The sequence below is a fragment of the Gorilla gorilla genome, chromosome 7 (genome assembly GCF_029281585.2).
Source record: "Gorilla gorilla gorilla isolate KB3781 chromosome 7, NHGRI_mGorGor1-v2.1_pri, whole genome shotgun sequence".
NCBI lineage: Eukaryota > Metazoa > Chordata > Mammalia > Primates > Hominidae > Gorilla > Gorilla gorilla.
In genome coordinates, this window is record NC_073231.2 from 72,837,599 (window position 1) to 72,863,404 (window position 25,806).

A 25,806-nucleotide genomic window follows, 5' to 3' on the forward strand; every position below is an offset into this window, starting at 1 on the left:
TGAGTAGCTGAGATTATAGGCACTCACCACCACACTGAGCTAATTTTTTTTTTATTTTTAGTAGAGACAGGGTTTGGCCATGTTGGCCAGACTGGTCTTGAACTCCTCACTTCAGGATCCACCTGCCTTGGCCTCCCAAAGTGGTTGGGATTACAGGCATGAGCCACTGCACCCAACCGTAACACTTTATTGTAAAATAGGCTTTGTTTTGCATGATTTTACTCAACCATAGGCTGATTTAAGTATGCTCAGCCTTTTTAAGGTAGGCTAGGCTAAGGTATGTTTGGTAGATTAGGTGTATTAAAAACATTTTCAACTTAGGATATTTAATACAGCATTCTACTGCTAACATTTTAATGCTATTTAAATATTCAATTAGATCTCTTTTTTTTTTTTTGAGATGGAGTCTCACTCTGTTGCCCAGCCTGGAGTGCAGTGGCATGATCTCGGCTCACTGCAAGCTCCGCCTCCTAGGCTCATGTCATTCTCCTGCCTCAGCCTCCAGAGTAGCTGGGACTACAGGTGCCCGCCACCAGGCCCGGCTAATTTTTTTTGTATTTTTAGTAGAGATGGGGTTTCATGGTGTTAGCCAGGATGGTCTCGATCTCCTGACCTTGTGATCCAGCCATCTCGGCCTCCCAAAGTGCTGGGATTACAGGCGTGAGCCACCGCGGCCGGCCAGATCTATCATTTTCTATGGATACTTTATTAAAAAATGTTGATTCCAAGTTATAAAAAAGGCCCAACTCATATGATTTAAAGGTTTCAGAAATTATTTATTATAGTAGTACTTACACGTAAGATTTTAGCCTATGGTCATTTTATAAAGATGACTGTTAGGATTTAATTCACATTTAAAGAAAATGAGATTCGTTATATTATGGTGTTTTTTATGACCTATAAAATACTTACCCCTACAAATTTCCATAAATGTAGTGGTTAGTAAAGCTTTTTTCTTACTGAAAAATAATGCCAGGTAACCAAGTATTATTCCTTCCATCATTTATTTAGGAAAAAGTTTTATGTATTAGGGTAAAGGGGTAGAAGTTAACCTAGAATCTAATAATCTCCAATCACCCATTCCTGATCTAATAGTAGCCATGAGAAAAAATCTCTAGAAAGAATCATACCTCTCAAAAAATAAAAAATAAAACAAAGGCTGGGTGCAGTGGCTCACACCTGTAATCTCAGCACTTCCGGAAGTTGAGGTGGGCAGATTGCTTGAGCCTAGGCATATCGCTTGCAGCCTGGGCAATGTGGCGAAGCCCTGTCTCTACCAAAAAATACAAAAAGTAGCCAGGCATAGTGACATACACCTGAGCCCAGGAGGTTAAGCCTACATTGAGCCGTGATTGTGCCAGTGTACTCTAGCCAGCGTGACAGAGTAAGACCCTATCTCAAAAAAAAAAGTGCCATAAAAAAGAAAGGCTCTAGCCCTTTACCACTGAGGTGATATGCCCAGGCTATGCCTGTCATCAAATCCATAAGCATATTGATGATGGCCATGAGAAAGTCCAGCACACAAACCATGCCCCAGACTGCATCTGTGCATACAGAGTAAAAGCCCTGCTGCTATACTATAAAATGGCACCTGAAAATAATCTCTAGGGTATGTTTGAAAATTGGCAGTTTTTTTTTTTTTTTTTTTTTGAGACAGTCTCACTCTATTGCTGAGGCTGGAGTGCAGTGGCGCGATCTTGGCTCACTGCAACCTCTGCCGCCTGGGTTCAAGCGATTCTCCTGCCTCAACCTCCCGAGTAGCTGGGATTACAGGTGCGTGCCATCAAGCCCAGCTAATTTTTTGTTATCTTTAGTAGAGACGGGGTTTCACCATCTTGACTAGGCTGGTCCTGAACTCCTGACCTCATGATCCACCCACATTGGCCTCCCAAAGTGCTGGGATTACAGGTGTGAGCCACCACGCCCGGCCAGCATAGTATTTTTATTTATAACGTGAAAAAAATGAAAACAGATACTTCACTACAAATATTGAACCCAAGTTAGAAAAATTTATGCAGCCAAACCATGACTTTAAGCTCTATTTACACTGATGGCGGCCAACTGAGATGCAGACCACACCCATGCGGCGTGCAGCAAGCAGGACATGCAGGGAGCCTTCCTTGCTCACAAGGCTTCAGAGCAAGCGCACGGTCTTCCCAGTCACTGTCAGGAAATCATCATCTGCCAGGGCACGCAGTGCTTCTTCAAACATATCTTTAGTAATTGCCTGTGGGGAAGAGAAAGAAAATAAATATTGTACACGTCAAGTCCCTCCTTTACCTGTTAGAAACACAATAATTATAATGTTAAAGTACCACCCAGAATCTTTCTCTTTTTGGTGGCTGTACACATGCCTTATGCTCTAAATCAGGAGTGGAGTAGCCAGATGGTCCATGTGGTAGACTTGGCATCTGTATAGTCCACGTTGTAACTATCAACTCTGCCCTCTCAGTGACAACACAGCGATGGAAAGTGGACCAGCACTGAAAGACTGCATAGTTCTTTTCACTAAACAACTACCTTACTTATTTACAAAAGGACACCCAAATATTTCATACCTAATTATATAGCAAACTTATAACAACTATGAAAGGGGCATAACAATTTTTTCTTTTTTTTTTTTTTGAGATGGAGTTCCGCTCTGGTGCCCAGGCTGGAGTGCAATGGTGGGATCTCAGCTTACTGCAACCTCTGCCTCCCAGGTTCAAGCAATTCTCCTGCCTCAGGCTCCTGAGTAGCTAGGATTTCAGGTGCTTATCACCACACCCAGCTAATTTTTGTATTTTTAATAGAGACAGGGTTTCACCATATTGGTCAGGCTGGTTTCAAACTCCTGGCTGCAAGTGATCTGCCCACCTCAGCGTCCCAAATGAGATTACAGGTGTGAGCTACTGCACCCAGCCAAAAATTTTAATTGTGATTATTTCTTGATGATGGCTTATGGTTCATCTTCCTTTTCTTCATTCTTCTCTATATTTATTATTTAATAAATAAAGGAAAAAAACCCAAAAGCAATATTAAGGAAAAAGAGAAAGCTCTATCAAACAAAAAATACATATAAACACTTACTATGTCAGATTGTCCCCGAATATCTTCAAAAAGTTGCTGGTATTTTAGAGCTGGTGTTTTGCCCTTAGATAAAATAAGCTTTTTCAATGCTTCAGCTAATTCTTCTTTCCGTTTACGAGAGGTGGCACTCATCCCTGATTTAAAAAGAAATCAATGAAAACATTTTTGCTATTATGAAATGAAATGTTTCAAATTCTCAAAAATATTCCTTTAGTAGTATCACCTAGAAAGATAAGGCAACAGGGGCTGAGTACATTTGAAGGGAATGAGTTTTTAATTATTTGGAAATTTCTGTAAGCCACTAGCTGCTGCTAAGAAACAAACAACTTCTCTAAAATGGGTTAACAAAACTTCCCAGACAGTCAAGGAGACAGAATCTCCTTAAAACTATACACAAAACTGGAATTGAACAATGAGAACACATGGACACAGGAAGGGGAACATCACACACCAGGGCCTGTTGTGGGGTGGGGGGAGGGGGGAGGGATCGCATTTGGAGATACACGTAATGTTAAATGATGAGTTACTGGGTACAGCACACCAACATGGCACACGTATACATATGTAACTAAACTGCATGTTGTGCACATGTACCCTAAAACTTAAAGTATAAAAAAAAACCAAAAAAAAACTATACACAAAACTGTGTGTGTTAATCAATATTTTTATCAAGATAAGATTAAAGGGCAACTTTCATCAGATTCTCAAAGGGGTCCTAATCCAAAAAAGGTTAAGAACTTCTGTTTCAAATGATTTAACTGTTAGCTTAAATCTGACATATAAACTACATGCATATTGAAATAATTTTCAAAAGCTTTTCTGTTCACTGAAAATAACGAACCCGTAGTAAGAATAGATATGTCCACGATGCCAGTCCGGGGATCAGTTGCAGACTGCTTCAGAGCTTCCCGATGGAGGCGTTTGGCCTCTTCCACATCAATGGCTTCAACTTTGTTAGACAATCTTACTTTAGCATGGGCTTCTGCTAAGCGGATTAATGACTCTAGCTGTCGAGGGTATGCAGAAACCATTCCCCGGCTACTGCCAATCTTCCTCATGTCTACATAAGCCTATTGTAGGTAGAAAAACAAAAGCAAACCTCCTTGGTGACAACTTTAGTTTTGTGGTTGAATTTTGAACACTTAGGCTTCCATTAAGTAAACGGAACTCAGATATGGTCCTGGGCCCCGGAGCGCATCAAGTGGTAGAGACTACACAGACAGACCACAGAAATCGCAGGTGAAGACATCAACGTGCAGCGTGCAGTGGTGGGTGAACATATTCCAACTGGGAGATGCTTGGGAAGAATTCTTGGAGAGGGTGGCATCTAACGTAGCTCTGAAGAACAGAGACGGGCATGGCGTGGCAGAGGGAAGGAATGTGGCATGTGGGGAGAGGAGAAGGCTGTGAGCACTCATAGGGAGAATCAGGCCTGTCTGGGAAAAGTGCTCACATGGGGCACAATGGGGCTCATAAGGATTGCTGGGAGAATGCTGCAAAGGTAAGTTGTATCAATTTCACATACAGATGACACAGTCTTATTTCTTCATTAACAACCCCCAAGACTATGACACACAAAAAAATTACATAATGTCTGTAACTTTCATCTTAGAATATTTGGGAGCTCAGTTAGGATGCAAAGCTCATCAAAGCACCAGGAACCTTCTTAATATCACAATGCTTGAATAACCTAAATGTGCCATCATGCACTTCAGCTCATGTACCAGGATGCTGAAAAGTGAACCTAAAAGACAGCTCATTCTGTTTTTTACAAGCAAAAGGAAGCTTACAGAAACTGGATGACTTTTTCAGTTTCCAAATTACTGTGTAGTGTTGCCTCTATTTGAAACCAGGTCTTTGATCTTAAATTCACTATGCTTGTAAGTATTTAAACATATAAAGCGTGTGTACTACCTACATAAATGAACTATTTCCCCCTTTTGCAACATTTGGAAAGGTCAATTTTGCAATATGGGAGGAAGTAATAAACAGTTATAAAAAATAGTATATTGCTGGGCGCGGTGGCTCACGCCTGTAATCCCAGCACTTTGGGAGGCCGAGGCAGACGGATCACGAGGTCAGGAGATCGAGACCATCCTAACACAGTGAAACCCCGTCTCTACTAAAAATACAAAAAAAATTAGCCAGGCGTGGTGGTGGGTGCCTGTAATCCCAGCTACTCAGGAGGCTGAGGCAGGAGAATGGCGTGAATCCGGGAGGTGGAGCTTGCAGTGAGCCGAGATTGCGCCACTGCAGTCCAGCCTGGGGGACACAGCGAGACTCCGTCTCACCAAAAAAAAAAAAAAAAAAAAAAAAAAAGTATATTATTCTTAGGCCCGGCATGGTGGCTTGCACCTGAAATCCTAACACTTTGGGAGGCAGAGGCTGGCGCATCACTTGAGGTCAGGATTTCAAGACCAGCCTGGCCAACACGGTGAAACTCTGTCTCTACTAAAAATACAAAAATTAGCCGGAGTGGTTGTGGGCACCTGTAATCCCAGCTAATAGGGAGGCTGAAGCAGGAGAATCACTTGAACCCAGAAGCACAGGCCACAGGCTGCAGTAAGCCGAGATCAAGCCACTGCACTCCAGCCTGGGCAAGAGAGCCAGGCTCTGTCCCAAAACAAGGAAGAGAACAGCATGTTATTCGTAACAAAATAATTAATATTTTAAAGGAGATGATTGGTCAGTTACATTAATGCTGTGGGCTACAGGCACAGTAAGCCTTTTTTCAGCAGGGTTACCTCGATGAGAGCCTGGCTGGCTTCCTCACTTAGCCGCGGCATGATGGTGCTGTGCGCGTAGGCAATGTAGTCCTTTAGCACCGCCATGTCCAGGAGCTCCTCCTCTGCCTGCTCCTCGCTCTGGTAGTACAGTGCGACCAGGTGGTGAGCCAGACGCCTGTCATAGGCTTCGTCCTGAGGGTCCAGCATGAGGAAGATCAAATCAAACCTAAGAAAACAAAGTAAAAATACTGTTTTTCCAGCACCTTGTGAGGCCGAGGCAGGTGGATCACCTGAGGTTGGTAGTTTGAGACCAGCCTGGCCAACATGGTGAAACCTTGTCTCTACTAAAAATGCAACAATTAGCCAGGAGTGGTGGCGCCTGCCTGTAATCCCAGCTACTTGGGAGGCTGAAGCAGGAGAATCGCTTGAACCTGGAAGGCGAAGGTTGCGGTGAGCCAAGTTCGCGCCACTGCACTCCAGCCTGGCCGACAGAGGGAGACTCTGTCTCAAAAAAACAAACAAAAAAACCCAAAACAACAACAAAAAAACTGTTTTCCTAGTTGAGACACCAATACACCTACAAATGACGTACTAAAGACTGCTTGAGCACCACAGATGTGCAGTCAATGTGCACCCTGTGAACGCCACCAGGGAGAAGCATCTTTGCCTGGTGTGGAAAGGGCCTTCGTGTCCATCCACTCACCCCACTCACCCTGTGCTGTCCCTAGCCCTTAGGTCGGCCCAGGGAATGGCTGGGGACCAATCAGCTGAGTCAAAGGAAGTCTTCCCTTAGGGAAATGTTACTATAATTTTGACGATGGAAAGTTGTTTTTTTTTTTTTTTTGAGACAGAGTCTCACTCTGTAGCCCAAGCTAGAGTGAAGTGGTATGATCTCAGCTCACTGCAATCTCCACTCCCCCAGGCTCAATCAATTCTTGTGCCTCCTCAGCCTCTCGAGTAGCTGGGATTACAGGCATGCGCCACCACGCCGGGCTAATTTTTTGTATTTTAGTAGAGATGGGGTTTCATCAAGTTGCCCAGGGTGGCCTCAAACTCCTGAGCTCAGGCGATCCACCCACCTCAGCCTCCCAAAGTGCTGGAATTACAGGTGTGAGTCACTGTACCTGGCTGACAATGGAAAGATTTGAATGAAAACACATTCAACTGTTTTTTTGGGAAAAAAAACTTCTGTCAAAAAAAAGAAAAAAAAGCAAGTAATTAAAACCTAAAATCCATTTATGAAAAATGTCCAATATTTGTAGTGGGGCCAAGAGTGAAGATTATGTGATTGCACTTTAATAAATCTAACTTTTCAGAGCCTCATCTACTGTACGGAGTTGTTCTCTGTTGATTCTCAGCAGTGGCTTTAGGACTAAGAGTAGTGAGTGACAGCCATGTGAAAACGGCGTGGGAGGGAAACATCCCAACTGCTTAAAAAACAAATGAGAACACACATCATCCTTGTCGTGAAAACTCTTGACCAACCAAATTTGAAACATCTTGATAAGAGTGAAGAGTTTCCATTAGCAGTTGCTGAAATCTTAGTAGCTCCTTTTCAATCTCACCCTGAATATTCTACAAATGAACAAAATAAAAATCTGTTTTAATACCTTGATAATAAAGTATGAGGCAGCTGGATGTTTTCAATGGTTGTTTTTTTAGGATTCCACTGAGACTCAATGGGATTTGCTGCTGCCAGGACAGAGGTGCGCGCATTGAGCTGACAGATGATCCCAGCCTATCAGAGAAAAGAGTGCAGTTAGAAGCCTCTCCCTGACGCTGGCAATTAACAAGCACCGTCTTCGCCTGGCCACCTACTAAACCCATATTCCCTCTACTGAGTTTCTATTGCCTGAGCCATGTTGCCTTTACTGACTTCAGCAGTTCACCTGGATAAGCCCTGTCCTCAGATTCATGCCAAGGACTGAGTTTAGATGAATGTGTGCTATAACCACATCTTTCTCAGGAAGCAGGCACCTTGCAAGAGCTTTAGGACAAATTCAAGGCTAGTACAGCAATAAAGACAAAACATGACACCCTGTAGAAGACATGTTGAGATTTAGCTGAAATATGATGTGAAAAGCACTTATCAATCTCCCCAAGTTAGAACCAAGGTAGCACAGCACAGTTCCACAGATCCTGTCTTTCAAGGGTCCACATATTTTAAACACGTCCACGTTCACGGTGGAGAAGGCGACTCACCTTTGCAATGGACAGAGTCTGCTGTTCCATGACTTCATGCAATACTGATCTTGTACTTTCATTCATCTTGTCGAACTCATCGATACAGCAGATGCCGTTGTCACTCAGGACAAGAGCACCTGTCTGCAGGACCAGCTGCCTTGTCTCAGGGTCTTTCATTACGTACGCAGTGAGGCCAACTGCACTGGAGCCCTTCCCAGACGTGTACTGGCCCCTGGGGACGAGGTTGTACACGTACTGCAGCAGCTGGGACTTGCTGGTACCAGGGTCGCCACACAGCAAGATGTTGATCTCAGCCCGAAATTTGCCCCTTCCAGTGTGACTAAAATCCTTCCTTGTCCCGCCAAAGAGCTGAAGCAAAATTCCCTAAATAATCAAACAGACATGTCTAAACATTCATTTTCTGCACAGTAACTGAGATGTAGTTTAAACTTTAGAGGTACTTTTCTCTCTTATAAAGAACTACAATTAAGAAATCACAGGAAGGTATAAAAAGGCTCGTGAAAGTGCTTGATATGCTTTAAGTTATCACTGACCAATTCATCAGCACCTATCATTACACCAGAATGGTGGCCATGCAAGTCCCTATTCTGACACTGTGTGGCCTCTTCTGTTTAGAAACCTAAGTTTAGACCAGAGATGAGGATAGACAATGCTATGATTCTTCTTAACCAATGGCAAGTCAGGTTGCCAGCACTTGCTCTAACAGGCCACAACTCTGTCCTTTATGGCGGATGGCTCAAGTGGCGGAGTGGATGTTTATACTATTTGATCCCAAAGAATTGTAAATCCCAACTCCTAGTTTAAAATCCACTGTTACCTTCTTTATATCTTCATGTTCATAAATGCTTGGAGCCAAGGCTGAAGCAAGCCTCTCATAAATGTCTGGTTTCCTGGAAAGTTCCTTAAGCAATTCCACACGTTTCTCTGAAAAAAGTTTCTGTTCTGCTTCTTCATCAAGGCCATGCAGACGTTTTGCATCCGTTTTCCGATAATGAATGACATCAATGTGGGTTTTGTAGACAGACTTCACATTACTCACTCTTGGATTGACTCGAATAGGCACAGCTCGATAGATGCCTGAGGGCACAACCAGGAGATGCACTTTTACCTTCCCATATCTTCCTCCGAGTGGCTCAGCAACCAGCGTAGGCAACAGGTGCACTTCAGAGCGAGGCACCATGCCGGGCTGGCCCTGGAAAGGGTGAGCTCCACCGTCTCTTAAATGACCCTCCCAAGCCCAGGACTCAGACCCACATTGCAAAGCTCCCGCTTGCTATGAGCAAGCAGGGAAATAGCTGCAGGAAACGGACAAGCTCGAAAGAACCAAGGTGGCTCATGTCTGTAATCCTAGCACTTTGGGAGGCTGAGGCAGGCGGATCACCTGAGGTCTGGAGTTCGAGACCACCCTAATCAACAAGGAGAACCCTGTCTCTACTAAAAATACAAAAATTAGCCGGGCGTGGTGGCACATGCCTGTAATCCCAGCTACTCGGGAGGCTGAGGCAGGAGAATGGCTTGAACCTGGGAGGCGGAGGTTGTGGTGAGCCAAGATCGTGCCATTGGACTCCAGCCTGGGTGACCAGAGCAAAACTCCGTCTCAAAAACAAAACAAAACAAAACAAAACAAAACAAAAGAGAAAGAACCCAGGTTTCTGCAAATGATAGACCCAAGGACGTGTTCACCTGGGCCCACTAGTCAGCAGTGCTCCAGGGCAACTGTAGCTACGTGAGCATGCCCACGGGCACAGTCACCCTGAGGGTGAAATGGAGCTGCTGTGCTTCTAGCTCAATGCTGGGTTCGTGGTTGTTTTTAATAAGCAGTATTTTTACTTCCCTAAGTTGAGTGTACAGAATCTGCCTAGCACTTACTTGACTGCAACAAAATGCTAAAATCCTCCAGTCATTAAAACTAGACTAGGTCCCCCCAACCCGCCCACCACCCCCGACAAAAGCATGCAAATCATGCATTCTTCTGGAAGCCAGGCTCCTCACATACAGAGGTCTGATCTGATGTTCGTCTTTTCTGGATTTTAAACCAGAAGGCTTTAACTCCAGGCTGATTCCTGCAGCTTTTGGAGAAAGCCCGGCCTTTCCCCGTTACAGCTATCTCAACGCAATGGCACAGAGCACTGTCCTTGTTTATTCAGTGGGTCAGTAATTCTTGTTTAACACAACAAACCAGTTTACACACATTCTTAGAATACACACTATTCTTCACTCCAATATAGGCTAGGGATGGACGATTATGTTTAAAGTGGCCCGGGATGATTTAACTCACAGAGCAGCATTGATACTTATTTCACATTTACACAGCACTTTCCACAGCCCCTTGGCCCCAAATACTCTCACACATGTATCATCACATTAACTCCACTTTGTAGGTGAGGAAATTAAAATATTGGACTAAATACTTTATCAAAGGTTTCAGGGTAGGACTGGAAATGCGCACGTCACTCACTAAAAACTACGCATTCTTTCAAATTCTCCATGACTTCAAGTACTTTTACGACGGAAGATTGCCAGTGATAACTGCGGGACTTCACACTGGGGAAGAAACAGGGTGAGCACTGCCTCACTGAAGACAAGAGCCGATGCGTGGTGTGCCCCAGGCCCTCCGCTCAGGAGCAGATTCAGGCAATCCGCGACCGTCGCCACCTTGCCCATCAATGAAGAACCGTGCTGCCATCAACACTCCCTTGCCCCCAACCAAAATCCACTGTGACTCTACAGCATCAAAAGGAAGACTGCCACACTCATATGGTGCTGTGCAAAGAGCACTCTTGTGGCAGCAAGAGAAGGAGACCTGGGTCCTGGGTCCTGATTTACCGTGGCATCTGAGCTACTGCTGTCTATGCATCCCTGAACCTCAGCTTCTACACATGGAAACAAGTCACTCTGACCCGTTTTTCTCTGTAACAAACAAATGTTAACCCTTGGCTATACATTTGGGAAATTAAGTAAAAATTACTTAAAACTCCAGCATTGGTGAGTAATACTTCTCTGAGCTGATGGCATAACTCAAACTTTACCCATACAAGCCTGTCTGAGGCTGCTCTCTCATGATGCCAACAGTACTGACTTGAGACACACACAGCTCCAGGATACTGAGGTATCAAGAGGCGAGTGACCACACGAACCATGAGCTCCAACATTCAAGTTTGGGAAGAACTGAACAATTTCATACTGCTGGGCCGTGGTACTCAGTTAAAAACGTGGCAGATAAAGCAGGATATACCCCACAGTCTCAAAGACAAGCAGTGACAACTGGAGGCAGAACTGGACCTGTGACCAAGTCCAATGACTCACTAAAGCACAGCATTGAAAGCAAGCCAGACATGCTCAAGTGCCGGTGCAAACCTACACTCTTACCTGTAACATTCACTCTGTCCCCAGGCTGGACCTTGTCAACAAGATCATTGTGAGCAAACAGGATGACTGTGTGTGGTGTCTGCCCTGCAGGCATGTCTTCCGGAGACTCCTGAAGCTTGATCTGAAGGGCAGCAAACAGAGAACATGTGGGCCACAAAGAGAGGGCAGGGGGACAAAATCTGCATGTCTTTGTACTGCTTTTGCCATATAAGGCTGCAGTGCATATCCCCACATAAATGATTGTCCATGTTTCTCATTATTTCTTTAGAAGTTACTTCTTCTAAAGAAGTTGCTGCAGCAGACAGCAACAAAACAGGGGAAGGAATGTAGGGAGCTGCGGTGGGGGAAGCTGAGATGCTTTTCATAAAGCAGGGTCGAGGAAGGCCTTTCCAAACCAGGTACCCTCTGAGAGGCCTAAGGATGCTGGGCTTTTCTCTAAGCCACTTTGGGGACCTGCATGATTCTGAGAATAGGAGGCCATGTGCTCCTGCGGAGCAGGGTGCCTGCCTTTCTGTCTCCAGCTCTCCATCCCATGCAACATTAAAGAAACCATGCACACGCAGTCACAGAAAAGCTCAAATCCTGTCCTCCCACATCTTTACAGTCACAATCACGGTAAATAAGCAATTTTCTACCTTCCCCTCACTTTTTTCTGTCATTTTAATAACTTCATCTTAAAATTTCATGAATAGAGAGAAAAAAGACCAAACTTCTTAGACAGTAAAATTTGTGAAAAAATTTCAGAAAAATTCCTCAATCCTTTACCAATGGAAAAAGCAGAATGACATTTAACCAAGTATTCTCATCTCAAACGTTTGAAGCATTTTAGGCCATGAAAATACAGTGTCTCTAACAACAGACAGTGCCACTGGCAACAGCACAGGGACAGTGCCCTGAAGCAGGGGCTTTGCGTGCTCTGCATATTTAGCCCATAGGCCACTAACGAAACCCACAAGACCAGAGAGGGATGGATGCCATTCGGGAAGTGAGGCTCAGGGTCCGAGGGACAAGTTATAGTTGGCCTTTTGAGGATACAGACAGGCAAAGCATAGCCTGGGGGGCCAGGGTGGCTGCGCACCATCTGCTTGTCAGAGAAGAGGGAGCGGTTGTGGATGAGTGCCATGCTGTGGGTGGTGTGGCAGCGCCCGCACACACTGGGCTCTGCAATGCGGCCGCGGTCCATCTCCACCCGGGTCGTGTGGGCACACACTTGGCACTGGAAGAAGGCCTCCTGCATCTCGGGAATCAGCTGGGATGTCCTGATCACCATGCCGCTGATGGTGATGAGCTGGTCAATGTCTGTGAGGGGAGAAGAGAGGTCAGCACACCTGACCTGAGGTGCGGAGGTCCAGGAATAGCTGGGATCACAGACAGGAGCTAGGTGCCCAAGACTCTGCCTAGGGTGACCTTTCTGTGTCCAGTCATCTGCAGGCTATGTCTTCAGGGGACTCTCAAGCCCAGCGAACCTCTGGCCCTTCTTCCTCAGGGCCCCTGTCCAGCAGGCATCCCTCGTTCCCTTCTTGTCTGCCTACTCTGCTCCCTGCCTCCTGCCTCACTCACCTGGCCTCCTGTATGACACCCTGCTGTGTCAGGAAAAAAGCCAGACAGCCTGGACTGAGTCCTGACCCTAGCCTTTCTGTGTACATTTTGTGTCCTCTATAGAATGGGGTGGTATCAGCACCTATCCCAGAGCCAAGGACTGAACGTGCCAATGTACTTCAAGCCTAGTAAGAGCACCTCGTAGAGAAAAAGTCCTCTATACTTTAGTCATTACTATCCACACAGGAGAACCCCTTAGATGCTCTGATCTTTCACTCTTGCTCGTTTCCTCTATTATTTGAACCTTTCCTGACAGACAACTTTTTCCCTTTGAAGGTCCCACTGCCCCCAACTAATTTCCCCTGCTGGTTTCAGACAAGCTACCCTGTTCTGGCCTGTATTTAGCCACTGCTAGCCGTGAAGATCACCCTATCCTGCCACTGATTCATGAGACCTCTACAATTTTGTTGTTGTTGAGATGGGGTCTTAACCTGTTGCCCAGACTGGAGTACAGTGGTGCAATCACGGCTCACTGAAGCCTCAACCTGCCAGGCTCAAGTAAGCCCGTCACCTCAGCCTCCCAGAGTGCTAGGATTACATGCATGAGCCACTGTGCCTTGCTAATTTCTTCTTAAAAAGAGATGGAGTCTCTTATGTCACTCAAGCTGGTCTCAAACTCCTGGCCTCAAGTGATCCTCAAGTCTTTAAAATCTAATTTTTTTTTTTTTTTTTTTTGAGGCAGGGTCTCATTCTGTCACCCAGGCTGGAGTGCAATGGCACAACCTCTGCTCAGTGCAACCTCCGCCTCCCGGGTTCAAGCGTTTCTCCTGCCTCAGCCTCCCAAGAGTAGCCGGGACTACAGGCGTGTGCCACCACGCCCTGGTAATTTTTCTGTTTTTAGTAAAGGAGTTTTACCATGTTGGCCAGGCTGGTCTCAAACTCCTGACCTCAGGTGATCCGCCTGCCTCGGCCTCCTGAAGTGCTGGGATTATAGGCGTGAGCCACTGTGCCCGGCCAATAGTCACATCTCTTATATCAGAAACTTCAATTAAATTTAAAAAGTATAGGGGGTTCATAAGTATATAGGATAACCGAATCTGTATTATTGTCAATTTATAATCCGTCACCTTGACTACCACCGCCAATTACTTCTTTCATAATTTCTCAATGAAAACAAGGCTATTTTCATGTAAGGCATTTTCCTTCAACAAAAGTAATCCTATGAAAAATACATTACCTTCTGGATTCAGGTTTCTCATATTCTTAGTCTTCAATGCGTTGAATGGTCTTACTTGAATCTGATGTTCTAAGATTGAGTCAGGGTAACGGTCAAAGAAGATTTCATTGACAGCCATGTCAAAAGTTGGAATAACTTCCTGTAAAAACAAATATGAAGATGTATTTGTATTCATATCTCAATGTTAAATATAATAAAGGCATGTCAGATTAGCAAAGTATAAAAAGACAACATGTCACGCCCCCAAAGTATTACCCTACAGAATCATACACGTGCTGTTTTCAAATTTAGGTATGCTGAACTATCTATCTCTGCATATTTTCAATTGGGTTAAATTTCATAATTTATACGAAAGTGTCTTCTTGATGTATACCGGCATATTTTATGCTTTCTATTAGAAGGGAAAAAGATTTTGACCTCACACTTTATTTTCCTTCTATAATGAAACGATACCAAAGTAAGTTTTTTATTTATTTATTTTTAATTTTTGAGGCAGAGTTTCACTCGTTGCCCAGGCTGGAGTGCAACAGCATGATCTTGGCTCACTGCAACCTCCGCCTCTGGGATTCAAGTAATTCTCCTGCCTCAGCCTCCCGGGTAGCTGGGATTACAGGCATTTGCCACCACGCCTGGCTAATTTTGTATTTTTAATAGAGACAGGGTTTCTCCACGTTGGTCAGGCTGGTCTTGAACCCCCAACCTCAGGTGATCTGCCTGCCTTGGCCTCCCAAAGTGCTGGGATCACAGGCATGAGCCACCGTGCCTGGCGATACCAAAGTAAGTTAAATCATATTTATTCAAATTTCTTAACATATGGTTCCCATTTTACAGATGAGGAAACAGCTTTTGGTTGGCTAAGGAACTTGACCAAGGTTATGCAGCCAGTAATCAGCAAAACCAAGATTCAAAAACCAAGTCTGCTTGCCTCCAAAGACTACACCCAGAGTCAACAGAGCTGATGCTTCATTAATAAAAACTGACCTGAGGCTTAGTAGTAAAAGTCTACAGTACAATATATTCTTTCAAAGCAGCAGGAAGTATGTAATTCATTTAAAGTATTTCCATTTAAGATAACTTACTTCATGAAACCCAAGAAGCTATCAGTTTTAAGATTCATCATTTTTCTACATGAGAAACACTGCCAAGTAAACCATAACCTGTCATTGATAGTAATACAAGTCCCACTTTCAGGAACATTAAAATGTGAAAAAAAAATGTTCATCTTAAAGGAGATGATACATAGTTTTTTTTTGTTTGTTTGAGATGGAATCTCACTGTTGCCCAGGCTGGAGAGCAGTGGTGCCATCTCGGCTCACTGCACCTCTGCCTCCGGGGTTCAAGTGATTCTATCGCTTCAGACTCCCGAGTAGCTGGGACTACAGGCATGCACAACCACGTCTGGCTAATTTTTGTATTTTTTAGTACAGATGGGGTTTCACTTTGTTGCCCAGGCTGGTCTCGAACTCCCGACCTCAAGTGATCCATTTGCCTCGGCGTCCTAAAGTGCTGGGATTATAGGTGTGAGCCACCACACCCGGCCAAAGGAGATGATACTCGGTTTCTTAAAGTGTTTGCGCATACTATCTTCATTACTGAAGAATTTCTGTTATCTGGAAACATTCTTTCTAGACAGTTACTAAAATTCATCAAGGTCAAAGCTAAATTCTTACCTGTGGGTAAGAGACGAGTTGTCTGTACAAATTTTTGTCAAATGATTTGATGTGTTCACAGTTCACATTTAAAAATGGCTCACCAATAACATTAATCTAGAAAATAAAAATGAACAAGTTATATTTTGCTAATTTAACTATTTTAAAACATGTAACTTGAATTTAAAGAGTATTTGATTACCTCCCCAAGTCGTTGCATGTATAGAGGTTCAGTAATATCTATGCCAACATTTTCTTCTTCTTTAGCCAGAGGGTCAATAAAACGCTGAAGAAATCTCTTTAAGTGGAGAGAAAACTGTATTAGGCATATAGCATTTGGGAACAGGCAACTACTAAAAACACAAAGTTACGAGTATGTCACTATCAGGAGACAGAAATAAATAATATTTTTCTTCCTTTTTCTTTTCTAAAATTTAATTTGGAGATGGAGTCTCACTATATTGGTCAGGCTGCCATCAAACTCCTGGCCTCAAGTGATCCTCCCACCTTGGCCTCCCAAAGTACTGGGATTATAGGTGTGAGCCAGCACAGGTGGCCCTTCTAGTCATTATGGCTACTTAGATATAGATTATAAACACGGTCTCCCAACACTTTCAGAGCCCAAAGTAAGAATTTTAATACATGTAGCTCACCTGAAAGTTTTCTTTGCATGCTGCCACATTTACATCTGTTCCCCAGATCACAAGTTTTTGGCCTAGAGACTGCTCACTTGCCACTATATCTTCTGCTGCTGCCTACATAGAAAAACATGACAGAATCATGAAAATGGAGTTACCCACATGATACCCGCCATAAGATGGTTTCAGGAGACTGCATACTCACCCCGTCAGACTGCAGATCCACTTGCAGGCCCTTCTGTGCAGAGCCCAGGTCAGGCCTCTGTCTCACAGGTGTGCCCCTAACACCACTTCTTGGGGTTCCCTCCACCCGAGAGCTGGGAGTGCCGTATGTCAGTGGTGAACTAACATCAAAGTCAAGAGGGATAGCTATAAAAACAAAATTAGGAAATTCTGGTGGCATATCAAACCTGAAATTACAGCATGTTGTCTGTTGATCTATACAATCTAATCGCAACAGCAAACTGAATATTTATTGCAACCTGCGGTGGCTGAGATTCTGAGCACTCTTAAATGTTCCATTAAAAAAAAGCACCAGAGAAGCTGCTTCCTCTGCTCACTAAGCCCTAAAACTACTATTTTCTGCACTCCGTTCAGCTTCTCTGGTTAAGAACATGCTCACTCACGTGCAGAGGGAATGCTTTAGGCGTTATGCCAACTGTTATAAAGCCAGTAAACCTGAGCAGATAAAGCATCAGCTGTGTATCAAGCACAGCAAAACCAAGATCTTCAGACACGCACCTGAAGAATGCATTTGGGGAGGGCTGGAAAACAGCACGTCCTGCGCAGCAGGGCTCTGCAGGTCCACTCCAGGCGAGGTTGGCATCGGCTGCAACTCCCCCGTGGAGGTGGAATCCTCGCCTCTACGTCTCTGAGAGGGAGATGATCTGGCATCCTCACTTCGAGCTTGTGTCACACAAAACAGAAAAGACAGCCATTAACTTTTAGGGCCGGCCTTCCTGGATTTGTCTTTTCCTTGGGGCATTATGACTCACCACTGAACCAAACCAAACAGAGGCAAATGGCAATCGAATTAAGCAGCACCCAGGCCACAGCCTGCTGTGGGTGTCTGTGCGCACCAAGCGGCAGCACCCAGCCCGAGGCTGAGCGCCCGGGTCCCGCGCACCCACCCAGCGCTGCCAGCTGCGGCAAGAGAGGGCAGACGGGGCGGCGCCGGGGGCTGTAGTGGGCCCGGCTCGGGGGACTCACGCGTCTGGGCGGGGGTGGCCCTTCCACGCCGGCTGCCGCGGCGGCTCGGGGTCGACGCCGGGGACGACATAGTGCTCGGAGTACCTGCGCGACAAGGACAAGCTCGGGCCGGGCCCGCCTCCCGGCTTCCCTGCCCTGCTCCGCAGCGCGGACGTTCCCGTCGGCTCCGCGCCACGCCCTCCCCGCCGGCGCGCGGTTACCGTGGAAAGGCGGCCGCTTGCCGACGACGCTCGCGGACTCCGGGTCCACCTGGCGAGTAGCGCTCCCAAACCGCGAGACCCAGAGTTCCCGCCGGCGGCAAGGTCGTCTCCGCCGCTGGCGGGGCCTCACCAATCACAGCCGCGCTCGTACGTGGCTCCGCCTCCGGGAGGCGCCACTGCGCACCGGCAGGGGGGGACAGGGCCGCTTCCTTCAGCCCCCGTGCGTAAACCAGAAGTAGGCCTCGCTCGGCCCCCCTTGGTCCAGATGGTCTGACCCCCTGCGCGGCAGCGTTTTCGCGGGAAAACTGGGTCCGACAGCACCAGCTCTCGGGGTGTGTTCCTCTAGCGTGGGCTGGGGAGCGTGTGCTTCTTTATCCCTTAGGCGTTTTTGGTTAATAAGGACATTACAGATGCATTTGTCACTTAAAGTTTTTTTATTAAAAAAAATTAAGGACGGGAGGTAGTGGGAATGGTCTCATTATGTTGCCCAGACTGGTCTCGAACTCCTGCGATCCCCCCGCCTCAGCTTCCTAAAGTGTTGGGACTGCAGGCGGGCATCACCGCCCCCGACCGCGTTTGTCGTTTTTTATCGAGAAACAAACTTGGAGCTCTTGACCTAGGCCCCTCGCTTGTTTTATCTGCCTCTGGTATTTATTTAGCCAAGTCCAACACCAAGTAGCCACCCAAACTACTTCCGCAGGTCAGACGTTTTTCCTTAGGTTTCCATGTTGATTCGGGCCAAAGAGGCGCGCTTACAGGCCAGGCCTTCCCGCAGGGGTCCCCGGGAAAGTTCCTGCCGCCGCGCCCCGCAGCCCCGCCTCCGCGCGTAGGGGCATTTCCGGGTCCGGGCCGAGCGGGCGCACGCGCGGGAGCGGGACTCGGCGGCATGGCGGGCTCCGGAGCCGGTGTGCGTTGCTCCCTGCTGCGGCTGCAGGAGACCTTGTCCGCCGCGGACCGCTGCGGTGCTGCCCTGGCCGGTCATCAACTGATCCGCGGCCTGGGGCAGGAATGCGTCCTGAGCAGCAGCCCCGCGGTGCTGGGTGGGTACCGGCCCGAGCTGGGCCGCGAGTGGGTCCTGGCTTCCCGAGTCGTTCTGGAGCCGGGCAGCCCGGCGCTTCTCTGTGTTTAGATGACGGTATTTTGAAGTACAGCAATTAGATTCTTGGGGGAATTTCTGTGCAGGTGTATAAAGGGATTTGTCATATTGCTTTTTACCCCCTAGTATTAGAGGAAAGATATTTTAAAGCCAAAGTTGGTGAAAACGACCTCTAATATGGCAATCATTGCTATGCGGAGTGGGGGGCAGGGCAAGATAAATAATTTTTTTTTTTTTTTGAGACGGAGTCTCGCTCTGTCGCCCAGGCTGGAGTGAAGTGGCGCGATCTCGGCTCACTGCAACCTCCGCCTCCCGGGTTCAAGCTATTCTCCTGCCTCAGCCCCTCGAGTAGCTGGGATTACAGGCGCGCGCCACCACGCCCGGCTAATTTTTTTGTATTTTTAGTAGAGATGGGGTTTCACCATGTTGGTCAGGCTGGTCTCGAACTCCTGACCTCGTGATCCCCCCGCCTCGGTCTCCCAAAGTGCTGGGATTAACAGACGTGAGCCACCGGGCCCGGCCAAGAGAAAGTATTTTCTTTCACCTGAATCTCGCCTAATCCCACCAGTACCTTTTCCAAACCCCTCTATTTGCCGTTCCTACTTTGAGAAAAATTGAAGAAATGTAATTGAAGTCATGTTCTTTTAACTCTTTAGCAATGCCTGGGTGGGAACTTTTTCCCCTTTGTAGTAAAAGTGCCTCTTTTTAGCATTTTAAATATTCAAATACTTAATTATGTGGATACTTGTGTATTCCTTCTTTAAAACACGAGTATGCAGACCTTGATATTGTGCCCTATTAAAAGGTGAGATTTTCTTCCGGAGGGTCTAGTAGTGAATATGGTGTAGGAATAACTTAAACAGTTTAAACTAGATGCTATATGTGGCACGGTGCGGTGGCTCATGCCTGTAATCCCAGCACTTTGGGAGGCTGTGGCAGGTGAATCACCTGAGGTCAGGAGATGGAGACCAACCTGACCAGTATGGTGAAACCTTATCTCTACTAAAAATGCAAAAATTAACTGGGCATGGTGGCGAGCACCTGTAGTCCCAGCTATTCGGGAGGCTGAGACAGGAGAATGTCTTGAACCCAGGAGAAGGAGATTGCAGTGAGCCGAGATTGTGCCACTGCACTCCAGCCTGGGCGACAGAGCAAGACTCCGTCTCAAAAAAAAAAAAAAAAAGATGCTATATACATGTATCCTATATGTACTCTATCTGTTGTCAAGAATATATTAACAATGGGGAAATATCAAACAAAAAACTAACATTGCGTGATTACTTTCTCTTCTCAGTGTTTCAAATTTAGAATTCATTTTTGTTCGTTTAGTAACTTGTTTCTAAAGCACTTCCAAGTTTACCTTCCATTTATGCCATATCTCCTTTCACTTGAGAGATTCCAGGGGAAGTGTATTAGTTCCTTATTGCTGCTGTAACAATTACCACAAGCTTAGTGGTTTAAAACAGCACAGGTCTGTTACTCTTACAGTTCCAACTGTAAGGGGGATTCTGTGAGTCAGAATCCCACACAGGTCTCACCAAGCTAGAACCAAAGTACCAGGCAGGGCTGCTTTCTTTCTGAAGGCTCTTGGGGAGGATCCATTGCCTTACTCATTCAGGTTATATAGGATTGAGGTCCGTGACTTTCCATACTTCTTGAAGCTGTCCCCTTTCCTTGGATCACAGCTCCCTTCCCTCGGTCTTCAAGGCCAGCAACAGCATGTCAAGTCCCCCTAACTAGAGGTTTGGAATCTCCCGCTTTCCCAACTTCCTGTCTCTCTGACCCACTCTTCTTCATCTCCTTACTTTAAGGGCCTGTGTGATTACATTGGGCTCTCTGGATAATCCAGTATGATCTTCCCATTTTAAGGTCAGCTGATTAGCTACCTTAATTCCATCTGCAAGCTCAATTTCCTTTTGCTATATACATTTAACATATTCACAAGATGTGACCCCAGGGATTGGGATGCAGGCATCTTTGGGGCCATTATTTTGCGTACTGCATCCCTGTGGAACATTGTCTAGAATTTTCTGCTTTGTTTTAATACAGCATAAGGCTGCCTTGAAAACCGTTGCAACCTTGGCCAGGCGCGGTGGCTCACGCCTGTAATCCCAGCACTTTGGGAGGCCGAGGCGGGCAGATCATGAGGTCAGGAGATCGAGACCATCCTGGCTAACACGGTGAAACCCCGTCTCTACTAAAAATACACAAAAAAAAATTAGCCAGGCATGGTGGTGGGCACCTTTAGTCCCAGCTACTTGGGAGGCTGAGATAGGAGAATGGCGTGAACCCGGGAGGCGGAGGTTGCAGTGAGCTGAGATCCCGCCGCTGCACTCCAGCCTGGGCGACAGAGCAAGACTCCATCTCAAAAAAAATAATAAGAAAATCATTGCAACCCCTTTAGGAGTGGTTTACATGATGCTCTTGGCACTCTCTTAACTTGTTTACTTATGTTTTTGAACAGCGTTACAGACATCTTTAGTTTTTTCCAGAGATTTCGGTTTGCTTGTATTTGTCCGGAAGTCACTCAACAGTATTGAAGTAAGTTGACAATTTTGGTTTTGCTTTTCTTGTATATTCCTGGAGTGACTCCTCTTACCCATATTTACAATATGTATCTCTTTCATTACAGTTTCGTGAATGTAGAGAAGAAATCCTAAAGTTTTTATGTATTTTCTTAGAAAAAATGGGCCAGAAGATCGCACCTTACTCTGTTGAAATTAAGGTAAGAATTAAAAAACATACCTTATTACATTATATATCAACATCTGTTTTAACTTATGGTGTGAGGAACTTGGATTTTTATTTTAAAGATAAAACATTTTCGTTTCTCATTGGGGAATTTGCTTATTTCTGCTTCATTGTGTTACAAATGAAGTGGGCTCTTCATTAGTTGTTTTTTTTTTTTTTTTTTTGAAATGGAGTTTTGCTCATGTTGCCCGTTAGTTATTTAGATTTAGTAAGCTAAGGCCTTTGTCAGAGAAACTACTTTGATAATTTTTTTTAATAACTATCTTAATACTTTTTTTTCCTGAGGAGGTGGCAGTGGCACCCTGGGCTCCCTGGGGCCATGATGGCCTCTTGATAACTTCACTGCAGCCTGGGCGACAAGAGCAAAACTCCATCTCAAAAAATAATAATAATAATTTTTATTTTGTATTTTTTTATTTTTATTGTTTATTTGTTTTTATTTTGTGAGACAGGGTTTTGCTCTGTCATCCAGGCTGGAGTGCAGTGGTGCGATCATGGCTCACTGCAGCCTCCATCTCGTGGGCTCAGGTGATTCTCACACCTCAGCCTCCCAAGTTGCTGGGACCACAGGATGTGCCACTATGTCCAGCTAATTTTTGTATTTTTTTTTTTTTGTAGAGACAGGGTTTCGCCTTGTTGCCTAGGCTGGTCTTGAACTCCTGGGCTTAAGTGATCTTCCCGTCTCCGCCTCCCAAATTGCTTACAGGCATGAACCACACTGTAATCCTCAAAGGGATTACAGGCATGAACCACACTGTAATCCTCAAAGGCATTACAGGCGTGAACCACAGAGTCCCGTGAATACTTTCAGGTTGGAGTGCAGTGGCACAGTCTTGGCTCACTGCAACCTCCGTCTCCCGGGTTCAAGCGATTCTCCTCCCTCAGCCTCCTGAGTAGCTGGGATTACAGGCGTGCACCACCGTACCTGGCTAATTTTTATATTTTTAGTAGAGATAGGGTTTCACCATGCTGGCCAGGCTGGTCTCGAACTCCTGACCTCAGGTGATCGCCTACCTCCGCCTCCCAAAGTGTTGGGATTATAGGCATGAGCCACTACGCCCGGCCTAATGTTATATTTTCCACAGCTAAATACTGAATTTTGGTATTGCTCCTCTTGGAGAAGTAGTTTCAGGTATTGCTGAGTCTTAGTTTTTATATCTTATTGATGATTTTGGTTATTTTTTTTTTTAAACCTAGAATACTTGTACCAGTGTTTATACAAAAGATAGAGCTGCTAAATGTAAAATTCCAGCCCTGGACCTTCTTATTAAGGTAATTATGTTTCTAAGTACACGTATTTACATTAAACATATAACTTTTAAAAGAAAGTCAGAGTTTTGAGTTGTGTTTTGGGTGATGTGTTTGGGGAAGGATAGGATCTAATCACATTGATGTATGGGTAAGATGCACATTTTCCAACCATTGGCTTTTTGTTTTCAGACTCTTCTGGGTAGTAAAAGAAGAATTCTGAGTTGTGAGGAGAATGAAGGAGGAAAATGACTAAGGAATTTATTGCTCTTTTATTTATCACCCTTACTGGCTTTGGCAAAACCTAATGCTATTAGGAATTGCTGAAAGATCACCTTGTATCTCTTGAGGTTTTTCCTAAAACCTTAGCAATGGGAAAGAGTTCATATGTTTTCTTTTCTTTCTTTTTTTGAGACAGAGTCTTGTTCTGTCATTCAGGCTGGAGTGCAGTGGCGCAATCTCGGCTCACTGCAACTTCTGTCTCCCAGGTTCAAGCGATTCTCCTGCCTCAGCCTCCTGAGTAGCTGGGATTACAGGCATGTGCCACCATGCCTGGCTAATTTTTGTATTTTTAGTAGAGACGGGGTTTCACTATGTTGGTCACGCTGGTCTCGAACTCCTGACCTCGTAATCCGCCTGCTTGGGCCTCCTAAAGTGCTGGGATTACAGGCGTGAGCCACTGTGTCTGGCGGGAATCAGTTGATACGTTGCAGTTAAGTGGTTGTTGGGGTCACTGTGACCTGGTTCTGTTTTTTTTGTATTTGTATTTTAGAATTCCTTTGTTTCTGGTTGGTCCTTGGTTTTGTAGGCTTCTGGGAGAAAGGTTCTAGTCATGTTGTTGGTTTCTTGGGAAGGTAACACACCTAGAGCATTCTTCCCCTGATGTTCTTCCACCATACCCATCTCAACCTCTAATTCCCAGATAAGCTGGGTGGATGTGAATCCTGTGAGACCAAGTGTAAATCCTTGAGACACACTTAATTCTGAACCTTTGCTGTGGACAGATGCACTGAGATAGAGGAATCCCGTTATTTCCCTCTTTAGAGAGAATGCTAATTTGTATTGTTTTTTTTTTCTTGATTCCCGCACTACATTGATGTACTAATTTGTATTCTTTTAGTTACTTCAGACTTTTAGAAGTTCTAGACTCATGGATGAATTTAAAATTGGAGAATTATTTAGTAAATTCTATGGAGAACTTGCATTGAAGAAAAAAATACCAGATACAGGTGAGATGCATTTACATGTATTTTCAAATAGTTTAGCAAATTAATATTAACAAATTATTAGCGTAAGACTTAGGTTTTCTCTACCAAGGTCTTATTTTACAGTCGAATCCTTTTTGCTGAAAATAAACCGAAATGGAACCAAACAAAAACAACATGTGAAGACTTCCCTTCATAAAAATGTTAATTTTTACAAAATTATTCCTGTAAATAGAAAACTCACAAGATATGACAAATATGATTAATACAGTTGCATAAAACTTAGGAAAGAATGCAGTCCTAAAAGCTTTATATTTTATATCTCTTACTGTAAAATCAATTTTGAACTTTATTTTATTTTATTTTCTTCATACATTTTGGTTAGTTTAACTTATTTAAATGTAGTTTGAGGCCTTCACTTGTCTAAAATTTTCTTTTCAGTTTTAGAAAAAGTATATGAGCTCCTAGGATTATTGGGTGAAGTTCATCCTAGTGAGATGATAAATAATGCAGAAAACCTGTTCCGCGCTTTTCTGGGTGAACTTAAGACCCAGGTATGATGAACTTTATGACATTCTGCTTCCATAGATGTGGTTGTGTTTTTCTCTTGTAATGACATCTTAAATCTTTTCTTTTAGATGACATCAGCAGTAAGAGAGCCCAAACTACCTGTTCTGGCAGGATGTCTGAAGGGGTTGTCCTCACTTCTGTGCAACTTCACTAAGTCCATGGAAGAAGGTATTGCTTGGCTTCACTTGATTTTCTTTATTCAAAAACTGTAAGTCTAACCAGCAATGCCTGATTATTTCTTTGAACTCTTAACCAATCCTGAATTTACATACAGTAGTGAGAAATAATCTAGAGGGACCTGTGGGCCCTCCCGAGTTCCCCTGATGATGACATCTTTCCCAACTACAGCACAACAGCAAGGTGGGCATTAACATTGATGTTGTCCACTGAGCTTTGTCAGATCTCACCAGTTTAACGTGCACACATTTGTGTATGTGTATTTTGTTCTGTGCAGTTGTTTAAAATTTTATTTTTTTTGAGACAGAATCTTGCTCTGTCGCCCAGGCTGGAGTGCAGTGGTACTTTCTTGGCTCACTGCAACCTCTGCTTCCCAGGTTCAAGCAGTTCTTCACTTCAGCCTCCTGAATAGCTGGGACTATAGGCACGCACCACCACACCTGGCAAATTTCTTCCTTTTTTTTTTTGAAACGGAGTCTCGCTCCATAGCCCAGGGTGGAGTGCAGTGGCTTGATCTCAGGTCACTGCAGCCTCTGCCTCCCTGGTTCAAGTGATTTTCCTGCCTCAGCCTCCCGAGTACCTGGGATTACAGGCACTCGCCACTAAATGGCAAATTTTTTTTGTATTTTTAGTAGAGATGGGGTTTCACCATGTTGGCCAGGCTGGTTTCGAACTCCTAACCTCAAGTGATCTGCCTGCCTTGGCCTCCCAAAGTTCTAGGATTACAGGCGTGAGCCACCGCACCTGGCCTAATTTTTGTATTTTTAGTAGAGATGGGGTTTCACCATGTTGGCCAGGCTGTTCTCAAACTCATGGGCTCTGGTGATCCGCCTGCCTCAGCTTCCGAAAGTTCTGGGATTACAGGCGTGAGCCATTGCACCTGGCCCTTTTTAATTCTTTTTTTTTCTTTTTATAATT

General features: G+C 45.0%; 2 protein-coding genes across 5 annotated transcripts in view; one reads left to right on the forward strand and one right to left on the reverse strand.

The window, feature by feature from the left end:
• Positions 1-755: 755 nt before the first annotated feature.
• Positions 756-17,968, reverse strand: MCM4 (minichromosome maintenance complex component 4). Its single transcript, XM_031013650.3, has 17 exons — positions 17,842-17,968; positions 17,642-17,725; positions 17,174-17,338; positions 16,638-16,801; positions 16,448-16,549; positions 15,997-16,092; positions 15,816-15,911; positions 14,146-14,284; positions 12,448-12,668; positions 11,370-11,490; positions 8,818-9,077; positions 7,998-8,363; positions 7,406-7,533; positions 5,814-6,021; positions 3,911-4,139; positions 3,070-3,203; positions 756-2,227 (listed from the first exon to the last, which is right to left on the reverse strand). The coding sequence occupies exons 2-17, from the start codon at positions 17,709-17,711 to the stop codon at positions 2,135-2,137; spliced, it is 2,592 nt and encodes an 863-aa protein (XP_030869510.2). The 5' UTR covers positions 17,712-17,725; positions 17,842-17,968; the 3' UTR covers positions 756-2,134.
• Positions 17,969-18,674: 706 nt separating this feature from the next.
• Positions 18,675-25,806, forward strand: part of PRKDC (protein kinase, DNA-activated, catalytic subunit) — a 190,783-nt gene continuing 183,651 nt past the window's right edge. For all 4 annotated transcript variants that reach the window (XM_055349529.2, XM_055349531.2, XM_055349530.2 and 1 more), the window contains exons 1-7: positions 18,675-18,881; positions 21,402-21,478; positions 21,570-21,662; positions 22,886-22,960; positions 24,057-24,165; positions 24,583-24,695; positions 24,780-24,879. In XM_055349529.2, the coding sequence (XP_055205504.2) occupies positions 18,728-18,881; positions 21,402-21,478; positions 21,570-21,662; positions 22,886-22,960; positions 24,057-24,165; positions 24,583-24,695; positions 24,780-24,879 (721 nt within the window). In that variant the 5' untranslated portion in view covers positions 18,675-18,727. The remainder of the gene's footprint in view (positions 18,882-21,401; positions 21,479-21,569; positions 21,663-22,885; positions 22,961-24,056; positions 24,166-24,582; positions 24,696-24,779; positions 24,880-25,806) is intronic.